Source organism: Stylophora pistillata, chromosome 5 (genome assembly GCF_964205215.1).
Source record: "Stylophora pistillata chromosome 5, jaStyPist1.2, whole genome shotgun sequence".
Classification (NCBI taxonomy): domain Eukaryota; kingdom Metazoa; phylum Cnidaria; class Anthozoa; order Scleractinia; family Pocilloporidae; genus Stylophora; species Stylophora pistillata.
The window spans coordinates 33,161,569-33,181,041 of NC_142523.1; the positions used below are offsets into that span (position 1 = coordinate 33,161,569).

Consider the following 19,473-nt stretch of genomic DNA (forward strand, 5'->3'; position numbering starts at 1 on the left):
ACTCACGATCCATTTAAGTAGTCACATGTAAACATGTAGTAGTCAAATAACTTGTCAACCATTTCCTCGTGGATAAAGTTTCACCTCATGATCGACAAAACCTGTCTCAAACCAAATAAGTTTGGGCACTCAGTTCTCACTTTTTCTATACAAGTTTTATAGCCAAAGAGACTCTTTTAGTTTGATAATTTGACATCAGCGTCTAGAAACTTCCATATTTCGTGTTGCCGTTCTTAGTGGAAATAAGTAATCGTCGTCCTGAGCCGCTGGACAAATTTGCCGTTCTTAAATTAACCGTCCGCAAGAAATGGAAGGCAAAGAGGATAAGAGTGATTATCGAATGCATAAGCCCAATTGCATCTAAAGTAATGAGCCCCTGTGTATTAATACATCAACAAACACGGGTGTCTCAGAAGATTTAGACTTCATTTTTCAGTCACCCTTATAACACCACAGGAAGACCACACTGTGTGGTCTACCTGTGTCAGTAGACCTAAGACTGCAGAGAGGAATACTAATAAACTGAGCCTCAACTGTGAGTTAAGGATTATTAGTTGATCCAAAACCAAATTCTCCAAACTATCATCATGAGAATTCTATGGCATACAGTAAGGAGAATTGCTGATGAGATCTTGGGAGTGAAAGGGTTAAAAAATAAAAAGAATATTGGAATATACGTTAAAAACAAAAACAACAGGATAATTCGCACTTTGTACCTGAGCAGCGCTCTTCTTTTTTAATTTGCGTTTCATGAAATATTTTTTTTAAGGTTACCGACACAAGATTATGTTTCGGTTTTGTTAAATTCACCAAAAATCGGTTGATATCTCGTGATTTTGGATCGAGATGAACGACTCATGTCTTTTTCATCACGCCTGCTTTGATAACAGAACTCGTATCCAGGTATTAACGTTGCCATTTCCTTATATAGAGAATTGAGCAGCCAGACCACAACAGGTGATTTCCTACATGTGTACTTAAAGCCCTTTTGTACTGAGTGCCGCTATACTAAAACAAACGTATTCGCAAAAGCCAATCAGAAAAGAGATCAACAATACGAACAGCTGATGAGAAATCAAATTGATTAATGAAATGAACGAGGCTCTCAATGACGGAAGTTTTTTCATCTGATTTGTTAACAAAAACTGTGCGAGTTCTCTAAACCAACCAAAGAGTGAAGTACTGTAAAACTGATTTTTTTAACATTCATTAATAGGAAGCTTGTTTGATAATTTCTACAAAGAAACAATATTTCCGGGAGCACCTAGGTTCGAGCCTGTCTCTAAGTTTTAGCTAAAGGTTCCTTCGCACGTGTTCCATATTTTTCACGATAACATGATTACATGCTATGAAAACAAATATTCCAATTCCTCTGGCGATTTATTCTTCGTCTCAGGAAGATAAGCAAAGAAAAACAGCCACCCTAGAAGCAACATTCCTCCGTACAGCCAGAACACACCAGAACTGGTAATCCATTCAGTTAGAGAGAGAAAAGTCATCGAAAGCAACCCATTACAAGTCCATTTTACTGCTGAAGCAAACCCATATGCTGTGCTACGGGCCCACAGAGGGTATATCTCAGAGTTTATCGTCCATGCCAGTGGCCCCATCCCCGGAGCATACGCGCTGACAAATAAAACAAGGGCTACGGTTGCTAGCCAGGCATACTTGTATGGACACGCTTGGTACGACCATGTGACTGTATGATCCTTGCGACCGCATCTACCAAACGCCGCCATGTTGTCACAAGAAGATACATTAATTGGAACGCACGAACCGCTCATCGGATTATTAGCTGAGTCTTTAGCATAACAAAATCCACATTTCTCTCTGACTCCAAGGCAATCCAAGCAATATCCGGTTGCGGGACATCTGTTGCTGATATTAGAAGGCGCTCTCTCGTTAAAAGTTATGGCAGCATCGTGTTGCTTCGCCAGGTAAAATGCACCACCCAGTAGAGACAAACAAAGAATGACCCCAGCAAGACTTCCTAATAGTAGCTTACGGCGTCCTAATTTCTCTACCAGATACAATCCAACGAAAGTCAAAGCGAAAAGAGTAAAATAGACTGCTACTGCCAGCCAGAAGACCAGTTGGTCGTCCTGCACGCCTGACATCTGTATGATAGTTGTACTGTAGAAGCTGTAAAAGCACACCCTTATTAAGAATTCGTTTTCGTCTTGATGTTGAAGGGGGAGGGGGGTAAGGATTTTTTGATGCGCTCCATTATTTACGATTGACAAGATAAATCATGATTTACGCGGTTAATTTATGCAAAAGCCCCCTTAAATAAGTTTCTAGTCAAAACTATGCGCGTATTTTACCGGCCTTGGGTAGTTATCTTTCATCGAAGCTTTCGACTCTTAAGGTTAATAAAACATTTTTACTTACACAATAATATTAATCCCAGACAGCTCTTGCATTGCTACCAACATACAGCCAACCAAAAGAGCTCTCCTTGTACTTGAAGTGGTCAACATCTCATGAAATCTGCCTAAAAAAAATTGCAACCTTTCATTTCAATGATCTCATACACTAGGGCTCCACTTATACAGACCGACTTTTTTTTCGCTTAGATTTAACTTCGAAACGAGGTTAAATTCATAATAATTTCTTTCAATTAATACACGCATTTGGATTAGTCAATTTAGTGGACCGTATCGATCTCGTTCCCAGCCCCTTTTCCCTTAGTTGGGGGGTGGAATGAATGACTTTATTTAAGTGTCAGAGTATTTAGCTAAATCTAAGCTAAATGTGGACACTAAAAGAACATTCCAAATAAAATAAAATTCAAAATAGGAACATCACACGGAACTACTTTTAAATTTACAATCTTTAGTTAAGGCAAAAACGGTTCATAAAAAATTTTAAACTATAAACTATTCACTTATTTAAATATCGCTTATTTCAAAGATAATCTGATATTTAGTTTGTGCATAAAGCACAATTTCACGTGGGCCATAAATCCAAGCGTAAAAAACTCGGTCCATAAACTACAGTACTTACCTTGAACTCGATAATACAGCTTAAGAAGTTCTCAAGCGGTAATGCGAAATAGTTCGTAGATGCCTGAAAATCACCATGTTGGTGTTTCTTTTACACCAGAGGGTATATCCAGAATTTATCGTTCATCACCAGAGGGTATACCCAGAATTTATCTTTCATGGGCAGACGCCATATTCCCCCTGATATTTCAACTCGGATTCCCCTTCAGGATTGTGTCGGGATCACATCGCAATCAAACTCAAATAGTACCACTCGAAAGAGCTTTACGCTTCGTGTGGAGGTACGAATCAATACACCAACCAAAGGAGGATTAGTCAGGTATCCCACAATTCCACGCTTCGAACTATATTATCAATTCGCTCTAGTCACGTAATCACTCAGTCTAGATGGAGGTAGTTGAGATCAACAGCGAAGTGCTCTCGCGTTCCCCACTAATTTATGTCAACTGCTTGGATTTGAATAGTCAGACTTACATCAAACTTTCCAATTTGGCTTGTTGTCCGAGACTTCCAAGCCTCTCAATGTGATATTCTTTCAATTTACCCAAACAGCTAGAGAATGAAAGCGAAGATCGAAGACGTTCAGTGCTTATACTGAATCTTCGACTTCGATTGCGTCGAAAATTGGTCTCTTGCCGCTTTGGATATTCGACCATATAACGAATATGAAGGAGAAAACAACATCCCAGAAATTCCCTGGCTAGACTTACAAGTCTCAAATTAATATTGTAATTGCAGTTGCTACCCGACGAAAGGAAAAATCGCCGTGAAAAGCCAGTCTTCTGAAAAAGTTGCAAGCGACTCGAGTTACCAAAAGAAATAAAGAAAACACTCCATCACAAGATACTAACCTTAATTCAGGAGCAAACTTTTACACAGATATACTGAAAGGGGCATTTCATACAGGTAGCAAAGGCTATTGGTCGATCAAAAGCGGGCCGGGTGATACACCAGTCGACGAAAGACGTCAAAAATTTGGCGCCAATTTAAGCAATTTTCAACGGCCACATATTCCTACAAAATTTGGGGACTTAAGGGGACCTTCGCTAATATTGAAAAGTGCGATTATTTAGGCACCACTAGGCGGAATAATATGCTTAGGTACCCACCAATAATAGCACAACAGGCAAATATCGATCAAGCGTTAATAAAAAGCGCATAAACAAAGCCACACAGTTGTGCATACCACTCATAACAAAGGTGTTTTTTTTCCCTTTAGAGACGAGCAAGTTCAAGTACTAAAGTACTAAAGTCAACGTAACTGTTACAAGAATACATAAAACCGTTCAAATCACCTTCCGTGCTCCTGAATAAGGACAAACAGTCGTTTAAAATTCAGTCGACTTTCCAACGCGTGCATTCGAATCCGATGCCATGTGACACCTTCTCATCGATAATAACGCGCAAGGGCTAATGGGATACCCAACTAATCCTCCTTTACACCAACCCTCCAATATTTGACAAACTTACTTTTCTTATCATGCGATTCTTCTTCTTCACAAACGGTCTGTAGAGCCTGCAGCTCCTCGCTCACATCTTTTGTTCCTCTAAGTCTTACAAGAACTTTCCTTGCATCTTCACAAGCGCCCCTGCTGACAAGCCAACTGGGACTTTCTGGAAGCCACAGACAACCCAAGAACATGATGGCTGACGGGACTGTAGCTAGACCAAACATGAATCTACCGAAGGAATATGATTTAATATGATTTGTCGGTTTATTTTTCTTTATAATACGTCTTAGAAATGGTTAGGAGGTATTAAGTCAACTGTTTTTTATCAGGAACTCATAAGTAATGGTAAGATTTTTTAATTTTTAGAGGGGTAAAATCTGACTCACAAGCCTGTGTACTGCCCGATTTTATCGCAGGCAAGTTACGAAACGTGCATCCATGCTGGGTACCCAAGCCTTGACAGGGTCATTATGTTATGTTTTAGTCACAAGAACCTTTACTCGCCTTTACAGTGCCCACCTAGTCTCGTGCCCAGTTCCTGGCGTATAACTGTAACTGAAATGTCCGCTTGACCGTGAAAGGTCTGGATACGAGATTAGTAAATATAGAGGCTAGACCGATGCAACGTAGATAAGTTTTCCCTGGCCTTGCGGAAGCTTTTTTAACTTCAAGAGGCAATACTATTTATCCCGATGGCCTTAACGCTCGCGAAGAAATGTATTAGTGTTTTTCCTTCTCCTATTCTTTCTTCTAGTTATTTAATTTATTCAATTTATCCCCCTTTACTTCTATTTTTATTTACTATTTCTATTTTTAATCATTATCTCACTGTCATTCAAATTAGTTCATCGTATTTCCGCTATTATAATAGACAACTATCTAAGTACCACTTTAATTCTATGTCAATTCCGACTGCACCTGAATAAGGTTGGTTTAGCCAGCCGAAATATAGTGCTCCGTTTTAAAACTTATCTACGTTGTATCGGTCTTGCCTCTATATTTATATTCATTATTTTGGACCGATTAGATCACCGCTGATTCAACGTACAAGAGTAGGTCCACGGTTGCTTGCTGAACATTTTACGAGATTAGTGCCTTCGTTCACCAGGAGTTTTACATTGGCACCAATGAGCTGTCGGAGAAACCTGATAAAACTGGCGTATGCCATCCGCAGGGAGTAGTACCAGACCAATTCACTTAGTGCCACATAATGAGGTTTCTGGTAAACCCCGTTTACAATTTTGTTTTGAGCCTGATCAAAAAGTTATACGCTTTTAAAATACCATGACTGGTTATTAAGGGTAACTTGATTTAATAGCCTAAAAGGACACGACAACATTATAACATTCGCAAATTATCAGACGTGTGACTGCCAGGTTGCGTGATGCCAGTAATCTTATTTACAACCGTTCAACCTCGTTCCCAGGGCCTTTTCCATTAGTTGGAACAAGGGTGACTGCCGTTGTTTGCACCCACACTCCTTCTTTCAGGGTGAGTAGTTTAAGTAACAGATTTGGAAACATGGGTGGATGGATGGAGGTAAAACATAAACCTGAGTATCTTAATTTTACTTTTCATGGCTGATAATATTTGCTATACGAGGGAAACTATTCTATGTCTCCCCACCTCCATCCTGTCTTCTTGTAAGGGCTAAAGATGCCGTCAATAATGGCAGCGACAAGTTCAGCTCCCGTTATAAATAGAAAGTAGACGGTGACTAGACGACCTCTTATACGCCATGGTGCAATTTCGGAAATATACACTGGGGCGGTACTAGACACCGCTCCTGCAAACAATTAAAGAAAGTACATTTATTTCCACCGAATATCAAGACAAGCCCAAATTAATTCAATTTGTTTTCGCGCAATCCTGAAATGATTGTGAGATGTATATCATCGTCTGCTATCTCCCGTAGTTTTATGGCAAGAACTGAAAACGTGATGTGCTAGTGGCTATAAGCCAGAAATCACAAAAAGTATGAACTCAACTGTCTACCGAGTGCGAATGTCGAAGTACTAAGATAATCCGAAGAAAACAATAAGTAGCACTGAGCAACATCGGGTCAAACTGGGTCAAGGTCAGAATGCTATCGTTAACACTCACCCACTCACTCTTTCACTCACTCATCTCGACTTCTATGTGACTTCGCCCCCTATAGGAGTCAGTGGCCACAAAAATTAAGAAATACCATGCAGTAGCTCTTAGGAGCCTTTGATCAAGGTGTCATTTGCCGTCGTTCTGGGTTCTTAAACTTTCGAGATATTTTTTATCACAAGATTTACAGCGATTTGGATACTGACGCAAGACCATTTTTTCTTTTACTTACCTATTCCAAAACCGATAATGAATCTACCAATGAGTAAACCATTTCTCGATGTAGCAATTGCCTCGACCACCGCTCCTATCGTAAACACCATTGCGCAAGCTAAAAGCATTGGTTTCCTCCCAAATCTTTGATTCAAGATTCCTCCGAGGAGCGCACCTATGATGGCTGTACCTATTGCCACGCTTACGATGAGCTCTTGCCAAAATGACGACAAACGAAACTGTTCCTTTAAAAGGATCATTGCACCAGAAACGACCGAAAAGTTGTATCCCATCAGAAAACCCCCAACGGCAGCGATGGCAGTGAAAATATACACGCACACTGGAATTCTTGGTTTCGCCTCACTTGAACTTTCCAATAATGATTCTCGCTCTGGTTTTTTATCAAGGAGTAGTATTTGATCCCATTTTTGTTCCATGACGCTTCGTGTTTGCTCAACTTCTCGAACAAAAGCGCGATCGACTTGAATTATCACATATCTTCTTACTCTAATTACTTTCTTTGTGGAGAAAGTTTCTCCTGATTTCTTTATTGGAGCTGTGCTCGGTTGGCAATCTAATAAAAATATTTCTTGTTAGTTTGGCCCTGTTTGCAGGCTGAGTAAACAAAATGTTTAGAGAATGTTGCCAGTTGAGAAGTTCAGTGTGTATCGTGAAGTAAGTGAATCAAAGTAGAGATACTTTTAAGAGATTTAAAGTTACTCCACACCGTCAGAGGCCGAAAAAAATCGTTTTTCTTTTATTGGACTAGATTGAAGTTGGACATTTTACCCAACGTTTACAAAAGAAAAATTTAAAAATCTCAGAAAGCGTCTGATTTATTAAGGACAACGTATTTTCAAATAATTAACAATTATTCTTTGAAATCAAGGTGAATAGTGGCTAAATATTTATCGAGCCGCGAAGTGGCGAGGTAAACATTCCCGAAAGCCACTATTCACCGAGAATGAAAATAATAATTGTTTTAGTATATACACACGAAGTGATCTCGACAAAATTAAAAGGAAGCCATTTAAAGGCAATTTCTGCTTCTGAAACTTTAGCGAAACGCGAGTTTACGCCCGCCATTTTGTTTTCCCCATTATCCACTCGCTCGGAGGTATACATTGTTGATTAGCCCGAGATAGCGAACCAATCAGATTGCTTGAAAGGCCAAGATCACTGAGTGTGTAAATACTAAAAGTTAACAAATCAGGGAGGTGTCCTAGTCTCGTAAATGGGCGAACCTCCTGGGGGAATATTTGCGGAAATTTCATGTTAATTGCATATTGTCTTTACACTTCAGGGGCCGAACTGAAATCATTTTTCTTTTATTGGACTGGATTGAAGTTAGACATTTTACTCAATGTTTACAAAAGTAAAATTTAAAAATCTCAATTTATTTAAGAAAGCGTATTTTAAAATAGAAGTTAAGAAATCACAAAGGTGTCCTGGTCTCGAAAATAGGCGAACCTCCTGAGGAAATATTTGCGGCAATTTCATTTTGATTGCATTTACACTGCGCACTTGACAAAATTCACACGTGGAGTTCTCTGCTAGCGGAAAGTCTTTTCTCACGAATAAAAAACAGATAAAAATTAGAGAGGAGTCTCTAGGCAAAAAAAATTAAAAAAATAGGTCCGAAGAAGAAAGAAATGGCACTATTTTTTTAGGAAAAAAAAAAACAGACTTGGCACTTCACTCCACGCTGGTATCCAAATTGCGAACAAAGAAAACGCCATCGAATTAATCTATATTTGTCGTACATAAGGTTAAAAACGAAGTTTTCCTTTCAGTGAACAAGTACCGGCCTTGATACAAATACATAAGCAAAAGCGTTTGACATGGTCCATCACGAACTTCTACTGAAGAAGTTGGATGCTTATGGAGTAGTCAATCAAGAGCTTAGTTGGTGTCGTTCTTATTTGTCTAGTAGAAAACAAGCGGTTCATTTAGGCGGAGCAGAATCGTGCGAGTCTCTAGTTAACCCAATTCCTCAAGGCAGTATTTTGGGCCCTTTGTTCTTTATTCTATTCATTAATGATCTACCTTTACACGTCAGCTGTCAAATTGATCTTTGCGCTGATGATACAACAAATACAACTTCTTCGGATTTCAGGAACATATTACAACTAGAACTTTCTCTGAACACATCTGTCAGTGAAATTCAGCTCTGGGCTAATGCAAATAAGCTACCATTAAACGAAGATTAGACGAAGGTTTTGATGATTACCGGGAAAAGACTTGCACCCAGACTTTGCAATCTGCTGAATGTTACCACAGATGGAGTAAAAACCCTCAAAATTGTAAACAGTGCTACCCTTTTGGGTTCAGAAATTCGATTGACAACATACTTTCTTTTAGTTTGCATGTCGAAACGATTTGGAAGAGGCTTTCTTCGCGAATAACTGTATTACGTAAAATTAGAGTATTTTTGCCGTTATTTCAACACCTACTATACTATAATGCTATTATTCGCCCGGTATGGTATTGAGTTATGTGAGTGTTATCTGGTCATCGTCCGACAAGGAGTTATTAATAGAGTTTTAAAGTTATAAAAGCGCGCAGACCGCCAATCATCATCGGTAGCGCTATTTAATAAGCTACACTGGATTCCTTTTTATGAACGATGTTACATAGACAAATGCTCTATTTTGTATAAACGTATACCTGGGTCTCCACCAAGCCACCTGGATAATCACCCAGTAAATTAATCACAAACGTCATTCACGGAATACACGGTGCGCTAATTCCAACGCTATTTGCCCTAAATTTAAAAGAGAAACCGAAGGTGGACGCACATTTGCAGTGTCAGCTTCAAGACTCTGGAATAATGTACCCTTATCTACTAGGAAAGTGCATTCTGTAGCTTGTTTTAAGCATAACATGTGGAGTAAGGGACCAGCAATTTTTACACCATTTTCATATTTAGTGATCGAGTTTTATATGAAAATCGCGTGTTTTTCATAATTTTAAGTGTTATTCTATTTTTAACTTTTAATTAGTTGATTAAATCAGGGCCACGAGTTTATTAGCCAGTGGCTATTACGTGCTACCCTGTATAAATAAAGTCTTTATTATTATTATTATAATCTCCTCAAAACGTATGAAATCATGAAGAAACCTACCCGAGGAAACCAGCGACAAGGGTATTACTGAAGCCGTCGGTCGATTCGCTATTTTGCTTTTTAGCAGTTTCTCCAGCTTTACCTTTTTTCCCCGCGGGTTTCCCTTTGCCAATTTTGCCCAAACATTTCTGGGATAATGAAGAACGAAAGAGTGTCAGGAAATTTTGATATTTTAAATATTTTTCACGTGGTCACCCATTTACGAAACACGTTTCGCATATCTTACGTTATTCTAACTTTTAGATGCGGATATTTAGACACTTAATGAGAATATCGGAAGAGCTTGACACACTTTTGTTGATTGATGCCTTGTGAATAAGACTGTGCAGCCACTTTGCGAGACCCCTGTTTGAAATTCCGAGTCCAACCGGAAGGCTTTTAGTTATCTCACTCTTTATCAGTGCAATCGCTTTATTCCATTTGTTGCTAGGTGAGATGAATGGCCTGAAAACTCGTGCTGCGGAATCCGATACCCGACAAAATTCAATAGAACTCTTTGTCGTTCGACGCCTTACCGGTTCCAGACGCTTCCTAAATGAAGACATCGCCTAAATTATACCCGTATCGTAAACTGCAGTAATTAAGTTTTAATTTGATGTATATTTTGCTAGGATTTTCTTAAAACTAGCGCACGTACGAGGTTTTTCCCGAAGGACACCCGCGAAGGTGGGTAGTAACCTTAAATCATACAGTGAAAATCCATGGTACCTGAAGAGATATTCCCGTCTAGGTCCTGGTTCGATAAGGGAACGTACGATTTAGGATCGGGATCGACCAACTTTTTCACAGACTCAAATATCAAGCTGTCCCTGATTATTGACGAACAGTAAATAAAGAAAGAAAGGTACGTGTTTCAGGCATCAAGCGTGGGATGTAGGTAAGAGACGCGTGTGCCAAAAGCGGAGAGCATGAGCATGCGCATGAGCGCTCATTGATACGCCCACCAACACTGAGAGACAACCTCGACTCAATAAACCAATCAAATCTTTTCTAAATATTCCATCATTAGCGCCAAATATTTGAGAACGATATAACACCACCAGGCCTTATTTTATTTTTCTTGCGCGATCCTGAGGCTATCAGAGATAAATCTACTCATTTACAATGTTGGTAATGAGGTTGCCAAAGACAGCTCCCATCAGAGTATTCAAGACTTTGAATCGGTGTACATTTTGATAGTCAGAAGTGCCTAATTACCAGAAACGAGAAACCGAGTAAACAGGTCCAATAGCTTACGAGCAAGCTTTTATTAGAGAGATTTACTACAGCGTTTAAGTGAAACGTCAGCTTGTACGTTTCACGTAACATAGCAACAACCTTGTTGCTTCAGCTTCGCGTGAGCTCACGTTATTGTGGATTTTAAGGCACCCTCGTATGACTTACAAGGAATAGTTTTACTTCATATTCTAGAACAACCGTAAAAATCAATGGACAAAATTTTGTCGTAAAGTCAAGAAGTCTGCTTTCACATTTCCCACTCGATTTGAAGTAAGGTATAAGGAATTCTTCAGTCACGTGGTTCACTTAAACGTTCCCTAATAAATTCAATAACCAAAATTTAAAAATATTGTACGTATACTATGAAAATAAGTGTTGTAGTTCCTCGAACGATTTATTTTTCGTCTCAGGAAGATAAGCAAAGAAAAACAACCAGCCAAGAAACGAAATTCCCCCGTACAACCAGAACGCTCCGAAACTCGTGATCCATTCAGTTAGAGAGAGAAAAGTCATGGAAACCACCAAATTAAAAGTCCATTTTACGGCTGAAGCAAACCCATATCCTGTGCTACGGGCCCACAAAGGGTATATCTCAGAGTTTATCGTCCACGGCATCGGCCCCAACCCCGGAGCGAAAGCAGCAATATATAAAACAAGAGAGACACTAGCTAACCAGGCATACTTGTATGGACACGCGTGGTGCGACCATGTTACTGAGATATCCTCGCGACTGCATCTACCAAACGCGGCCATGTGGTCGCTGGAAGATACATTAATTGCAATACACGAGCCACTGATAGGATTATTAGCGGAGTCTTTAGCATAACAAAATCCACATTTTTCTCGGACCTGGAGGCAATCTAAGCAGTACCCGGTGGCTGGACACTTATTACTGTCGACACCAAAGGGTGTTTTCTCGTGAAAAGTGATCGCAGCATCGTGTTGCTTCGCCATGAAAAATGTACCACCCAGTAGTAACAAACTAAGGATGACTCCCGCAAGACTTCCTAATAGTAGCTTACGGCGTCCTAATTTCTCTACTAGATACATTCCAACGAACATGAAAGCGAAATTACCAAAGTAGACCGCTACAGCCAGCCAGAAGGCCAGCTGGTCTCCCTGTAGTCCCGACATCTGAATAATAGTTGTACTGTAGAACCTGGATATAACCAAAAAAATAAAACAGTTTTAACAAGAATTCAAATCTATCTATCCTAAATTTTCTCTCATAACTTGACACAGTTATGCAAAGGCCCGGCAAAGGCCCGGGGTGGGGGGGGGGGGGGGGGAAGGAAGTAACTCCTATTAATAATGGTAATAAGACTGAGTGCATTCCAATTCGGTCTGTAATCATACGAGTGATTAATAAAATTGCACGACTGCGAAGCGGGAGTCCGATTTTTTAATCACATGTATGCTTTTAGAGCCGAAATGGACGACACGAAGTCCTGTTACCAATGAATTAAAACTATGACAAAGTTCGAGAAAAAAACTAGACATCAGTTATACAGTTTTATATTAAAAAAAAAAGGAAAAAGCAAGAAGATAACTTAGCGTATTACGCGATAACGGCGCGCGCACAGGACGCATTCTGTCCACTTACACAGGCAAGATGTGTTAACTGTCCCTTTAATTGTCCTATTACGCTGTCAAATTACAAGCACGACAAGTACACTTTCCTATCGTGTTCAATCGGGCTGGTGATGACCAATCGCGTTCGAGAATTTTGTGATAGTTTTAATTAATGGGTTATTGGGATGTGCTGCCAAATGGGTCGCATTTTCACGATTGGATTGCCTACAAGGTGGTTGCATTTTCAATAAAGTTACCACTTATGGTTAAAAAAATTAATTAAGTTGGGGTCTCTTATAAGCCACAAAATAGAATACAATGAAGGTCTCAGTGGGGCGATGGCTTTTGCGGCTAACGGTTAAAACTTTGGCCATTTTACGGCTAATTATTAGTTTGATTCAGTTGCAATTACGAAAAGTTTTACGGTTAACTTTTCGTACGACTAACGGTAGAATTTTGTCCTATTTTACGCCTCAAGGCTGAATTATTGGCCGTTTTATGGCTTAAGGTTAATACCACCGAGACTCCTTATAATGGGCTGGGGATACTAAGAGGCCAGCGGCACATACCCACTAAAATCTGACCCAAGTACCCCTTCCTTCATGCAAGGGCCACTGTTAGCCAGCTTATAGTCAAAATTATGCATGTTTTCTGCAGATGGTCACTAATCTAAGCTTTTAATTCAACTTGTATGATTAGTCAAACGTTTTCACTTACATAACAGAGTTAATCCCCGACAGCTGTTGTATCGTTAGCAGCATACAGCCAACCAAGAGAGCTTTCCTGGTACTTGAAGTGGTCAACATCTCATAAAGTTTGCCTAAAAACAATTATATTTAACCTGAACGATACGACAGTAAATTTTCCTTTCATTTGAATGGTCACATTCCATGTAGGAAGTTTGACCCATAAACCCTTAAATCGTCATGATAGAGCCATCTTGTTTAAAAACAACATGATATCACGTAAACGTACTTCTCGACTGATCTCGTGCCCAGATTCTACCGGGTAACTTGAATGTAGGATCTTTACAACCGCTTAGCCGTGGAAGGACTGGGCACGAGACTATGCTTCGCGTAAAAGTGTCCGTCAGTACCTCAACCCTTACATTTCTTAGGATCTTACTTTTCTTATCATAGGATTCTTCTTCGTTACAGACGGTCTGTATAGCTTGCAGCTCTTCGGCAACATCTGTCGTTCCTCGAAGTCTTACAAGAACTTTCCTCGCACGTTCACAAGCGCCCCTGCTGACAAGCCAACTGGGACTTTCTGGAAGCCACAGACAACCCAAGAACATGATGGCCGACGGGACCACAGCTAAACCAAACATGAATCTGTGGAAGGGAAAATAGATTTAATACATGTCTTAGAGATGGTTAGGAGGCAATTATGTTACGGCTGTTCAACTTCAGTCACTAAATTCACACTTGTTACCACAATATTTTATTTGCTGAGTGAGATATGTGACGAAAGAGTCTCGTAGGAAACTTCCCTGAAAAACGGCAACCTTATTTGTTTTGTTTCGGGCTTATCCACATTCGCACATGCGCAGATGTTTGACCGTTGTGTTTGGCGATACCGTTAAATCTCCTTGACAACCGTTGGTTGCACTCCTTACGAAATACAATCCTCTCAGTGGGTTAGTAGTTTAGGAGTTTATAAGTGTGCTGTGTTGTTGTTTTTATCCATGTCATTGTATTGCGCGGGTGGTAACCTTGCGCCCAGACCTTTCTCGGTCGAACAGTTCAATCACAGTTACACGATCGAATCTGGGTACGAAATTAGATGGGTGGGGGTAAAACTTTAACATGGCGATCTCACTTACTTTCCATAACCCATAATATCTCTTTACCTCCATCCTGTCTTCTTGTAAGGGCTAAAGATGCCGTCAATAACAGCTGCGACAAATTGGGCTCCCGCCATAAATATATTGTAGACGGTAACTAAACGACCTCTTATATTCGATGGTGCAGTTTCCGAAATGTAGACTGGGACTGTAACAGACACTCCTCCTTTGAACAATCAGTGAAAAAAAAACTTTTAAAGAGGCATTTTCATCTACCTCGCCTGATATAAATACGAATGCAAATTGATTTAATTAACTTCTCATTTTCTTCTTCGTTTTCTGTGTGGAGTTTTTCAGGCAAAAATGTATTTGGACTTATTCCAGAATGGGACACCTGGTTGCGTGACCCTTCGACCCCAAGAAAGGGAATAAATAAGATCCAACTTCTCCTTACAGTAAATGCTGGCGGGATTTCGAGATCAAAAAAAAAGAAAAAAAAAAAAGATTGGAAGACCAACGATTTCTCATGGTATTATTTACCACCCTTCTGGGCTCTTAAGCTTACTAAATAAGTTTTTTTTTTTTTACTTACCTATTCCAAAACCGACAATAAGCCTACCAATGAGTAAAACATTTCTCGATGTAGCAACTGCCTCGACCACGGCTCCAATCGTAAACACCATTGCACAAGTTAAAAGCATTGGTTTTCTCCCAAGTCGTTGATTCAGAAATCCTCCGAGCGGAGCTCCTATTACAGCTGTACCTATTGCGACACTTACGATGAGCTCTTGCCAAAATGACGACAAATGAAACTCTTCCTTTATAAGGATCATTGCTCCAGAAACGACAGCCAAGTTATAACCCATTACAAAACTACCGACTGCGGCGAAGACAGTGCAAATGTACACGCACGCTGGAATTCTTTGTTTCGCAGTAGCACTGGAACTTTTCAGTAATCTTTCTCGCTCGGTTTTTTTATCAAGTAATAGTATTTGATCGCTGTTTTGTTCCATGACGCTCCACGTTTAGTCGACTACTCAACAAAGTCACGATCCATTTAAATAATCACATGTAGACACGTCGTGGTCAAATGACTTGTCAACCATTTCCTCGTGGATAAAGTTTCATCTCATGATCGACGAAACCTGTCTCAAACCAAATAATTTGGATATATCAACAAAGTTGAAATGATAAATTAGCCACCGTAATGATTACAAAACCTGACGTTTCGAGCGTTAGCCCTTCGTCGGAGCGAATAGAGGAATTGCGGGTTGTGTGTGCTTTTAAAGGCAGAAAATGGAGCTACGTTATTGGTGGGAGCATGGCAACGAGAAAAACATGAATAAATTAGTGGAATGAAAAGCGTTCGTTGATCCCTGTGGGATTTAGACTTCCGGTTTGAAAGATGAGCTTTTGTTCAAGATTTTTACGGCTTTCCGTGCCACCTAAGTGCAAGGAAAGACCGCAGATTGCCATATGTTGCTTAGAATGATTAGGTAAATTAAAATGTCTAGCGACTGGTTTCGATGTGTCCTCGTCATTCCTTTCCACGTCTCGGTGTTCTCGGAATCGGTCACCTGGTCTTCTGCCTGTTTCGCCGATGTATATCTTTTTGCAATAAGTGCAAGTTATGCAATAGATTACATTAGCGGAGGTGCACGTGAAGTGATCGGTGATCTTAATGGATCGTTTAGGTCCCGATATTTTATCAGTGTTGTGAATGAAAGGACACGTTTTGCATCGTGCACGAGCGCATTTAAAAGTGCCTGGTTGGTCATTAGTCTGAAAAGAACTTCTGCCCAAAAAATTGCCTATGTTTTTGTCGCGTTTGAATGAAATGAGCGGAGGTTGCGAAAAGATAGTGCTTGTCTCTGGATCGTTTTGAAGTAATTTAAAGTTTTTAAGAATGATGGATTTAACTGAGTGGTTGTGAGGGTGAAACGTGAGAGTGAATGGAATGCGGTCGGAATCTTCCTTATGCGACGTTTGTAGTGCTGAATGTCGATCAATAAGTTGAGCGCGGTGGTAACCCGCTTGAACGACGGAAACAGGGTAACCACGTTTATCGAAGAACTGGCACATTGACTCTGATTTGTGGTGGAAATCAGAGTCATCACTACATAAACGACGAAGTCTTAGAAACTGAGAAAAAGGAATGGAATTCTTAACGTGAGATGGATGCGAAGACGAATATAACAAGTAATTATGCGAGTCTGTAGGTTTGTAATACGCACTAGTGCATAAACCGTTACCTTCAATTGAAACTTTGACGTCTAAAAAGGATAAATAATTGTCAGAAATTTCCCAAGTATATTTCAGAGCCGGGTGAAAAGAATTGACTGCGGTTATGAATTTAGTGAGCTCCTCTCTGGTAGAGGAGGTAGCGCCGATACAGTCGTCGATGTAGCGACCGTAGAGTTCAGGTTTGGACCCGTTGTATTGGCTGAAAAATTGATGTTCGACAAAACCTACAAAAAGATTGGCATAGCTAGGTCCCATTTTGGTGCCCATGGCTACACCATTGGTTTGTTTGAAAAAGTTGTTTCCGAATGAAAAACAATTGAGTGTGAGCACTAGTTCGGCTAAGCGTAGTAGTGTTTCAGATTTAGGTTCCTTAACAGTACGTTGATCAAAAAAATGTTTAAGGGCCAGAAGGCCTTCGCCATTAGGAATGACAGTGTAAAGAGACGTAATATCCATGGTGAAAAGAAGTTTGTTTTGGCCAAGGAAATTAAGTCTCGAAAAATTTGAAGAGCGTGTTGGCTGTCTTTAATATATGATGGTAAAGTTTTGACGATGGGAGCCATAATTTTGTCTAGATAGCTGGAGATAAGTGCGGTAGGGCAACTGCAAGCCGAGACAATGGGCCGACCCGGGTTGTTAGGTTTGTGAATTTTAGGTAAAAGGTAAATACGAGAAGTTCTAGGAGTGGTTATGATGAGATTTTTTGCTGTGGCCGGCAATTCTTGTTTAGTTATGAGTTGGTTGATGGTATTCTTGAGGGAGTTTTGATTGCTGGCAGTGAGGTCTTTGTCGATCTTTTGATAAAAAGAGGTGTCAGAAAGTTGCCGCAAAGCTTCTTTTTGGTAGAGGTCGGTGCGCCAAACAACGACTGAGCCGCCCTTATCGGCCGCTTTGATAACTATGCCTTTCCGTTTTCTAAGACTTTTTAGAGCCGACCACTCTTCAGAAGAGAGATTAGAAAATTTGGTAATACGTTTGAAAATGAGTTTGTTGATATCGTGGCGGCATTTTTTGATAAAAAAGTCTAATGATGCGAATTGGCCCTCTGGGGGAGTCCATTTAGACTTTCGAGTCCGAAGTGTTTCGAAAGTGTCTTTGTTCGAGGTGTTAGAATTATCCTCTTTGTTGTGAAAAAAGGCTTTTAATTGAACGCGGCGAAGGAATTTTCTACGTCTTGTTTAATTGAGAATTCGTCCGTTGTTTTAGAAATGGGAACGAAATTTAAGCCCTTACTCAGGACGGATTTTTCTGAATCGGAAAGTGAGAGGTTTTCTGGAATGGTAACTACAGTTTTGAGGTTTTCTGGTGATGAGTGATTAGCGATTTGGGGACCGATAAGTTGGTCAAGTTTTTGGGCCTTAATTTGGTTCAAATGATTGAAAAGTTTCGAATTAGTTTCCTGAATTTTGGCGCGGATAGATTGTAATAAAACTGCTGGACAGATTTTGGAAAGTTCAGAGCGGCAATGTAGGATTTGTTCGGTGAGGTGATTACGTTTTTGGCACATAGCTCTAATGGTGATTCTCATGATGTTACGTGAAAGAGAATTTTGGGCGCATTGAATTTGGTGATGGTATTGTTTGGTGAATGAAGATGCATGGAAATTGGAGCGAAACCCTTGGGAATAACTTTAGAATGAAGGCAACGACCGATGAAGTTTATGTGGCTACAAAACCTAGTTTTGGCGAAAGTGAGAAAGATCAAATAAGTTTGGGCACTCAGTTTTCACTTTTTCTATACAAGTTTTATAGCCAAGGTGACCCTTACAGTTTGATAATTTGATATCAGCGTCAAGAAATGTCCATATTTCGTTGCCATTATTAATATGCGAATGAGTAATCGTCGTATTGAGCCGCTGGGGAAAATTTGCGGTTCTTAAAATAACGGCTCATCCTCGGTGTAAAAACCTGTGAAGCTCACGAGTGACGTAAAACAAAGACAACGAAACATTATACACTATAGCGTACAGCAAAACAATACCTCATGAAACAAAGAAAACCTCGTCTGGTTTTTACACCGTGGATGACCCAAAACAACCGTTCGTAGGAAATGCAAGGCGAAGAAGATAAGAGTGATTATCGAATACATCAACAAAGAATGGAAGATTTAGACTACACTTTTCAGCCATCGTTAAAACACCACAGGCAGACCACACTGTGTGTTCGTGGTTAATAATTTGTTGACATGAAACGAACAAAATATACATGGGTTATGAAAAAAGCTCTGAAAATAGGCCATTTTCGATACATTAAAACTCCAACGTGGCCTCGAGCCTTGGGGGAATAAAACAAAATAATTAAATTATTCATCCCTTATCCTCGATATTTTTTTGTTTTTGTTTTTTTTTTCTTGTTTGTTTCACCCAAGCCTTGGGGCCATGTTTGAACTATAAGATATCGAAAATTGTCTGATCAAAGGCGTTCCAAGCTCACGTCTCGAGGAAAAGCGAAGGATTATATCATGAAAGCGTCACGCGTCGTGTGACGCGTTAAGTTACGCGAGCAACCGTTGAGAATTTTAATGCGTTTTAAGGAATAGAATAGGGAACGAAATATGGTCCATTTAAAACACTAGATATTCCAAAATATGTACATTTTCACTAGTAAGATTGAAAAAACTTACTCACTCTTTGTGTGTCCGTGGCGGTTTTTGGTGATTTTTGTTGTTTTGAGCTTGCTTTGCCATCACTGTTTTCCCTGTTGTGTGACGAAACCACGTGCTGACATAATCTTTTCCCTCCCTTTTCGTGCGTTTGTGACTCACGT

The 19,473-nt window shown here is 39.9% G+C and overlaps 2 protein-coding genes across 2 annotated transcripts; both read right to left on the reverse strand.

Annotated features, from left to right (window-relative positions):
• Window positions 1-407: 407 nt before the first annotated feature.
• On the reverse strand, window positions 408-10,741 carry LOC111342732 (proton myo-inositol cotransporter-like). Its single transcript, XM_022949844.2, has 6 exons — window positions 10,597-10,741; window positions 6,783-7,337; window positions 6,083-6,242; window positions 4,476-4,684; window positions 2,392-2,494; window positions 408-2,142 (listed from the first exon to the last, which is right to left on the reverse strand). The coding sequence occupies exons 2-6, from the start codon at window positions 7,198-7,200 to the stop codon at window positions 1,347-1,349; spliced, it is 1,686 nt and encodes a 561-aa protein (XP_022805579.2). The 5' UTR covers window positions 7,201-7,337; window positions 10,597-10,741; the 3' UTR covers window positions 408-1,346.
• A 375-nt stretch (window positions 10,742-11,116) lies between these two features.
• Window positions 11,117-15,702, reverse strand: LOC111342741 (proton myo-inositol cotransporter). The gene is made up of 5 exons (XM_088760199.1): window positions 15,057-15,702; window positions 14,531-14,690; window positions 13,804-14,012; window positions 13,396-13,498; window positions 11,117-12,265 (listed from the first exon to the last, which is right to left on the reverse strand). The coding sequence occupies exons 1-5, from the start codon at window positions 15,475-15,477 to the stop codon at window positions 11,467-11,469; spliced, it is 1,692 nt and encodes a 563-aa protein (XP_088616325.1). The 5' UTR covers window positions 15,478-15,702; the 3' UTR covers window positions 11,117-11,466.
• Window positions 15,703-19,473: the final 3,771 nt, after the last annotated feature.